General features: G+C 50.1%; 1 protein-coding gene across 1 annotated transcript in view; it reads left to right on the top strand.

The window, feature by feature from the left end:
- The window catches only part of Fam174b (family with sequence similarity 174 member B), a gene marked incomplete at its 5' end in the record, with an annotated part of 29,457 nt that overhangs the window by 15,327 nt on the left and 5,959 nt on the right, over positions 1-8,171 (top strand). The window contains one exon of the mRNA XM_023712276.1: positions 5,347-5,478. Coding sequence (XP_023568044.1) covers positions 5,347-5,478 — 132 coding nt within the window. The remainder of the gene's footprint in view (positions 1-5,346; positions 5,479-8,171) is intronic.

The raw sequence follows: 8,171 nt of genomic DNA on the forward strand, positions 1-8,171 counted from the left end.
GGGTCCCCGGAGGGCAGCAGGGAAGAAAGGAAGGCGGGGAGTGGGGCGAGGGCTGCGACCCGGGCTTTCTAGGCCTATCGGCATCCTTGACTCCACAGTGGGCACTCTTCCTGCTTCGCTGGGGGCTGCTGTGCCACTGTGTGCCCACCGTTTGGCACTGAGAGCTGCAGTGTCATGGTAACTGCTTTAATATTAGCCCACAGAGTGGAGGTGCAGGAGGGCCGGGCCTTGGAGGAGCTGTGCCCCACAGCCAGGGTGGCACCTGTGAATGGAGACTGAAGGAATCAGAGGGAGGAGGAAACTCAGCCTGGCTGGGGTGTTCCCAGAAGGAATGGGCGGGCGTGCTTAGGGCCATGTGGGGTAGACAGGTGGGGTAGGCAGCGCTTGCATGCTTGTGAGGGCTGAGATGGGAACCTCAGCCTCAGGCCTCCCTGCCTGTGTGGCTGACTGCCAAGCTCCACACCCAGGCATCCCGTGAGCGCCTGGGCAAGCTATGTTTCTCTTATGGGGGTGTGTGAGGGAAATGGGCCTGTCCCCGACTGGGTTGGGGCGCACTCCCTGGGCGGGTTTGTGTGTCTAAAGGCTCCAGAGCAGCTGTTCAAAGAGCTTTGAGTAAACAAGCCCTCGGGCTGGGGGATTACACTGCAGAGTAGAGGAATTCTGAACCTCTCCTCTCTCATTTTAGAAGTGTATGTTTGAGATTGAGGGCAAGGTCTCTTCAATTGACTGGTCCTTTCTAGGACTTCCCCATCTTCTGAAGACGTCCTGTGGATATGTACTTAAACTAGCAGGTGCTAGCCTGGCGTGGGGGCATACACCTTTAATCTGAGTCCTGAAGGAGGCTGAGACGGTAGGATCCAAGCTTGAGCACTGAGTAAGGCCCTGTCTCCAGATAAAAAGCCCAAAGTCCGCAGTTACAGCTCAGAGCACCCCACGCTTGATGACTGCTTACTGTTTCTTTGTTTCTGCCATCCGGATAAGGAGACCTCAGAAGGAGGCCCCGGGCTGTGTCACTGAGGATTGGCCAGGGCATCTCTTCCCTGTCCTATCTCTCCAGTCTCCCTTGTCTCCAGCAGGCAGTGCGGTGCCTGGCAGTTTCCACGGGCTGCGAGGTCCTCTGACCTCACCCCGGGCTCTGACCGCCTCTGACTCTGCCCCTCCTGGAACCGGGTACCGCGTGCGTCTACTTCCCGGGCCCCTGGGCTGGATGTGGGCGCTGTCTGCTGGCTGAGTGACTGCAGCAGCTCCGCAGCAGTGTGGTCTTGGCCTCTTCCTTAAGTCGCGCTTGTAGGCAGTCCTGTGAGGTGTCACACACACACAGTGTGTGTCCCCTGGAAACCTGCTCACAGGGGGCCTCGAGCAAGACCTTTCTTGCTGCTGTTGCTGAGTTGTCTCATCCTGTGGTGGTGTGGAGCGCAAGGGAAGCAGTTGAGGAATGGGAAAATTATACTGCACGTAGAAGGCTTGCTGTGAAAACGTGAAGCAAGCACGAGATGGTGTTTATTCTTATAGTGGAGTTTCATGACCTGCTGTGCCTTCCTTAGAGGCCCCGTGGCAGTTAGATTCTTTAGGTTGTGTGTGACAGAAAACCCAGTCTGGAGTCACTCTGTGAAAGAGAAGGTAGCTTTGCAGTCTTGCAGGAGGTCCAGCTTCATAGCTGATTTAGTCCCTTGTTCTCTGTCCTTCTCCCTCCTCAGCCGGCTCCCTTTCAGGTCTTATTTTCTGTCTTCTGATTGGTCCCGCTTTCCTCTTCTCTCACCTGCCATTGGCTGGCTGGAGGTTGCAGTGCGCTGATTGGCCCAGGCTTCATTCCTGGGTCTGCTCCTATAGAGCAGAGGTACGGCCAGGCCTGGAGGCTAAAAGCTACCCAGAGGAGGTGGAGGGTGCTGGCTGGCTGTGTCCCACGGGAGAGTCACCCGAGGGAGGAGAGTGTGTCTAAAGTCACACCGTCTGGGAAGTGTAGGGAGGGCCAGGGCTTTTCAGTGTTAATGATGTGGTGGCAAGGTGCGCTGCAGCCATGCTGGAGCAAGGGAAGCCGTGAGCTGGCGCACCGCCTCTTTGCAAATGCGGGGTTTTTCAAGGTGACCTCACCGAGCCTCAGTTTCCTCAGCTGTAAGATCTGGTGGTGCCTGTGGGGTTATTTCGAAGTTGTGTACACGAACCCACTTGGAATTGCTGTGCCACCGCCCAGCAAGTAGGCAACTCCTAAGGACTGTGATTAAGACCCTTTGCGTGTGTGGTGCTGTGGTTCCAACCCAGGGCCTTAGACACGCTGGACACACTCAAGCACTGGGCTCCCCTCCAGCCCCTGTGGCCTAATATGATGCAGAAAGATGCAGCGCTGCTGGTTGTGTGACACACTCCTATAATCCCAGCATTCCAGGAAGCTAAGGTAGGAGGGCTATGAGTTTTGAGTCCAGCGTGGCAACTCAGCAAGTGAGATTCTCCTAAAAAAAAAAAACAAAACAAAAAAAACCAAAAAAACCACAGGGTTAGTCTGTTTTCTGTTGCTAGTAATACAAAGACTGGGTAAGTTATAAGGAAAAGAGACTCTTGGCTCGCCGCTCCAGCCACAGTCCTGGTGGTGGCTTTGCTGGTGGAGTTCCTAGGAGGCAAGAGACAGGGTGTGTAGGGGTCTGGTCCCTTGCTCTTCTTATGAAGACGCCAGTGTCAGTTATGGTGAATGTTGAGCTCTTCTGAAACCTTTAAACCCCGGGTTATTTCCACCCTCTCCATCTTTCAAATGGAGATTAATTCTGACTTGGGTTTTAGAGGAGAAAAGAGCATATTCACATTCAGCAGACCTTGAAGATGGTAGTGGCCATCTTCAGAGGCATGAGTGGGACTTGGCAGGCTGTTGTGCCGTGTGTCTCCCATCTCTCGTGTTCCCTGTCTGTACCACGGTGGCTCAGTTCTCTGGCCTGGGTCAGGTGGGCAGGGGGACCTGAAGGTCCCTGGGCAGTGTGGATCCAGTAGAATAGCAGAAATACAGAATAAATGGCTTTTTTTTTTTTTTTTTTTGTTAAGGAGTGTTGTCTTTTACAGCCAGTTGTCTGAGTTGTAATTTCTCCAGCTCGTTGTGTCAAAACTGGCATTTGAAGCATGCACAAGGGCTCTTGTGAATGGCCCTTTGTACTTATGAGGAGCAGAACCGATTGTGTGCATGTGCACGAGACAGGGAGGGAGAGAGACATATTGTTGGAGGGCAGCTTGTGATGCTGTGAGCACTGTGGGGCTGAAGGGTTCAAGGTCTGTGCCCTGCAAACTAGAGACTCAGGCTGGGTAAAACCTGCAGTCGCCGGTAGGAGCTGTCCCTTGAGGGATCTGTTGTTCTGTGAAGCCTTCTCCGGATTTAACGAGGCCACTGCTCTGGGGACAGTGAGCTATGTGCTGACTCTATCCCTTCAGATTTAGCCCCATCTAGAAACACTATCAAGCACACTCAAGGCAGCGTGCAGCTTCCTCTCTGGGTGCCCAGGGGGCCTCTCAGGTTCGCAGTGTTCACTGGCATTCTTCAGGTGTCATCTTGGGGATTCAGGATTATTGCCAAGATACCTGCAGAAGGGTTACACACAGCCGTGACCCTCAGCCTGACCCTGGGCACGGTCACCTTGACGGTCCCAGGGGCTCTCTCAAGTCCATGGGTTTAAGGATGTGCCCTTTTCTAAAACATCCCAGCTGCTTCTTTAGCTCAGGTACCTGGTGCTGGTGACAGAGGAGGGAACCCTGCCCCTCCGCACAACCAGGTGCTCCCTTCCTCCAGGTAGCCACCCAGGTGGTGACTTAGGGCTGTTGTCCTAGGAAAGGCGTGGTAACATGGGTCTGTGTAGACTGGGAGTTTTAGAATAGTTGGCTTTTCTTGTGGCTTTGTTGTGGATTGCTGTGACACAAAGAGCCTTTCTGAGTTGAAATTTCTCCCATCCAGAATTGGGGATAGAGTTGCTGAGAGACTAAGCCATTTAGGGAAGAATGTGAAGGCTGTTTTCCCTGGGGACAGAGGTGGAGTGAATGTGGGGCCAAGTGTGTTTGGGATGTTCTGGGTGCCTGGTGAGGCGCTGGCTGTGTCCCGACTTAGACTCTGAGCACCACTCCTGGCCCTTGCTGTACTCTTCACCGTACTTTTGGGATCCCGTCAACTCACACCCGTGCCTGTGTGCTTACTGTGATGTTCTTGTGTGCATCTAGATGTCTGCTTATAGATGGGGGAGCTTGAAGGTGGTGGGATTGGGGCGTGGCAATGGATGAAGGGTGTGATGTGGGGATCAAGGGAGTGGATAAGCAAAGGCCCACTCTGGGGCTGATTGCCTGGGTGCAAGAAAAGGGAGAGGCAGGCTTGCTGCTGTTTCTTGCTGCTTCGGCTGCTTGTGGCCTTCCCACCCGCTCTGCCTTGGAGCATTCCTCCCCTGTGATGCCCCTCCATCAGGCCACCCTGCTTTGGAACCAGCTGGCTATGGACTGGAACATCCACACACTGAGCTGACATAAACCTTTCCTCCTCTGCCTTTGGGTGTTGGGCGTTTTCTCTCAGCAACAAGAAAAGTAAGATTTGTGAAGACCATGGGAAGGAGAAACTTTGGCAATGAGGATTGAGACCATCAGGTTTCGTGGCTGGGTTCTCTCCCTTTGTACTCAAACAACTCCAAGGAGAAAGTGAGGCTCTCAGGGATTCATTGATCTCCTGAGACCCCACAAGTAGGATGCTGCCAGGCCCTGACTCAGCTGCCCCCACCTGCTAGATCCTGTCCTTGCTGAGCCCTTTGATCACCATGGATTTTTTGTGTGCATTTTGCCTTTGAAAAATGTTGCATTTAAGGGCTGGCCAAATAGCTCAGTGGATTAAAGCTCCTGCAAGCAGGTGCAGGGGTCAGGGGTTCGATCCACATGGTGTGCTGGCCCCGCCCCTTGGGTGCGCTGAGACTGGGCAGGGTGGCCTGCGCCTGTAATCCCAACCCTAGGGAGGCTGTAAACAGGTGGATCACTACAAGTCCAATCTAGTAGTGACACCCTGATCACCCTGTAGACCTTCTCTTAAAAAAAAAAAAAAAGTCTCATTCAGCTGCGAGTGTAGCTCAGTGGCATAGCACTTGTCTGGCACGAATGAGGTCCCAGGTTCAATCCCCAGAGCACCCAGGAAAAGCAAAATCAAAATACTACATTGAGACATTATAAATCTTGATTTCTGAGTTGTTGGCACTACCTGCTGTGAGTGAGGACTGCACGGATTGGCAGGCTCTATGTCTGACTCCCGAGGTCCGAGGCGGCACACGGGTTGCTGCAGTGAGCATGATGGGAGGAGGGAACCTGCTGGTGTTGCTGCTTGCTCACCATCATGCTTGTCCCCTTCAGGTCGGGGAAGAGGCTGAAGAAGACCCGCAAGTACGACATCATCACCACTCCGGCCGAGCGCGTGGAGATGGCCCCGCTAAATGAGGAGGATGACGAGGATGAAGACGCCACAGTGTTTGACATCAAGTACAGGTGCGGGGTGGGGACAGCGGTGTCCTCCTGGGCCTGCAGAGGGGTGGCGGCCCTTGGCCTCTTCAGCACTGTGAGCCGCGGTCTGGCCCATGGAGCGCTTGTTCTCCGGTTGAGGATAGTTATTGACTTCTTTTCCCAAGAGGCAGTTTTGGTTGGCTCTGAGGGAGGGACAAGAAGTGGGCTGAACTGGCCACACCGCGCTTCTGTGTAGTTGCTTGTCCTGCTTGGTGGTTCCTTTCTAGTGCTGTTTGTGGAGTTGTGGTCATTTTTATGTCTGTCTAGACTATCTTTCAGTATGTTTTATAGGGTTGGTTTGGTGGTTTCAGTTCTTTCTCATGAAAGTATCTTATTTCTCCATTAATTTTGAAAGATAATTTCAGGGTACATCAATCTGGGTTAGAAATTGTTTTCTTTCAGGCAGGACCAGAAATACTTTGGACCATTCCAAGCTCTTTTTTATATTTTTAAAATTTATTTTTTGTCTTTCTGAGACAAGGTCCTTCTGTGCCATTCAGGCTGGCCTTGAGTTCACTTTGTAGCCCAGGATGGTCTCAAACTCACAATGATCCTCCTGCCACAGCCTTCCGAGTGTCAGGATTACAGGCGTGTGCCAATGAGCCCGGCTCCAAACTCTTTTTCATGTGATGGTTTGTGTTGAGAAATCTGCCTTGATTCTGACGGGCTTTCCTTTGTAAGTGATCTGCTTCTTTTCTCTAATAGCTTTCAATATTCTGTTCTTGCGCTGCATTTCTAGAATCTTGATTATTATATGTCTTATAGATTTATTTTGGTTATGGCTAACTGGAGTTCTATGTTGCCCCACTTACTGTATGCTAGTTTCTTCTCCCATGCTTGGGAAATTTTCTGCTGTTACTCTTTCAAATAGTCTTTTTATATCATCCGTGTTGACTCCTGATTTTTGTTGACACCTTTAAAGTCTTATATTGTTTTTCTTCACATGATCTTGCAGCTGTTGAATTATTTCCTGGTTTCTTTATTTTATTTTTATGTTTTTGGTATAGGGTCTTGTTATGAAGTTCAGACTTGTAGTGATCCTCCTGTCTCAGCCTCCCTAGCGCTGGGACTACAGGCGTGTGCCACCAGACCTGGTTCTGGGGTCAGCACAGTATGCAGTACTGGGGATCAAACTTTGGACCTTGTGCTTGCTAAGGTCTGCAGCCCCTCCTTCTTATTTTTAAGAGAGCTCTGCTTTCTCAATTGATAGCTGTGATGCCGTCTTCAAGGTCTGAAAGTCTATTTTCAGTTTCATTCAATTGAATTTTTCCAGCTTTCAGTGGAATTCTTAATTTGCTATCCATTTGAATCTGTCTCATGCATGTGAATTCTTAGCTATATTGTTCATTCAAGGTTTCTATTATTTTTGTGTGTTCCTCTTTTTTTTTGTCTATGTGTTCCTTAGATATGCTGAGTATTTCTTTCATCATTGTCTTTCTTTCCTTCCTTTCCTTTCCTTTCTTCCTTGTCTTAAGAGATTATTTCTGGTTTGATTTCTTCTATAGCCTGATGGAGTTATTTATTTCAGTTGCTATCATTTCAGAAAGTTCAGGTATACGACTTCCAAGTTCTTCTATGTCTCCTTGATTTGTCCTAGGTTGGCTGGAGGTCTGAGATTTCATTTTGCTCCTTCATTTTGACATTTCTATTTCATGATTTTTTGTTTTGTTTTGTTTTCTGTGATGATCCTTGTGAATGTTGGTAGTAGGTAGTTATATCAGTTGTAGCAAGGCCTCTTCAGGAATACTGTGTACTTCAGGGATATTTTCTGTCTATAGGAGACTCTTGGTTAGTGTCTGTCCAACAATCCTGCTTTCCCAATTAATTGACACTGGGATGTTCGTTTCTCTTTGGCTCAGTCCCTAGTCCTTTGCTGTAGGGTTGTGGTGAGATTACCCCAGAGCTTCCCGATATCGTCACACTAGAGAGACCAACTAATTATAACAGATATGACATATGAACTACAGTAGTAAAATTAGCAATAAACACAATTTAGAAACTGACGAACTGTGGTCACTTTTGATTTTGTAACTTCAGATGATCAAAGTAAACTCTATAGTTACATAACAGACCCCATCACAAATTAGGAGTTTGTGTCCAAAATGCTTGCCCTTGGTAGTGTGGGTTTACCCTGGCTTCCTCTGGGTGAGCCAGTTGCCCTGGCCCTGGTGCTTCCTGTGTTAGCTGGCCATCCTGCAGTGTGGGAGTGTGGGCCAGGCACCAGGGTTCCTCTGGACTGAGGTTCCCGAGGCTCACTGTGGCTCCCGTCATGGTGGTGGGGATGGGTGGGCTTTTTCCCCACTCATGTAGCTCATTGAAGCTCCTGAGGTTTGACACGGCTCAAGAAGATAAAATTTTTAAAAGCTTTATGTTCATGGCAGTTGGTTTTTAAAGCTATTTTTTAAAAAATCTAGTGACCTTGCCTTACTTTATTTGGTATTTAATATAGGGTCTTACTACACGTGTAGCTTGGACTAGCAGTGATCCTCCTGTTTTTAGCTTCCCCAGTGCTGGGATTACAGGCATGTGCTGCCTCTCCCGATCTCGCTTGCCTGGAGGTGGGCCCCGTGCGACATGTGGAGCTAGGGATTGAATGCCAGTCCCTGTGCTTGCCTAAGCAGGCACTTAGTCTGCTGAGCTATCTTGCCGGCCCTGCCACACTCTAATTCTGGTAGTAT

This window comes from Octodon degus, unplaced genomic scaffold, assembly GCF_000260255.1.
Source record: "Octodon degus isolate 3935 unplaced genomic scaffold, OctDeg1.0 scaffold00002, whole genome shotgun sequence".
NCBI lineage: Eukaryota > Metazoa > Chordata > Mammalia > Rodentia > Octodontidae > Octodon > Octodon degus.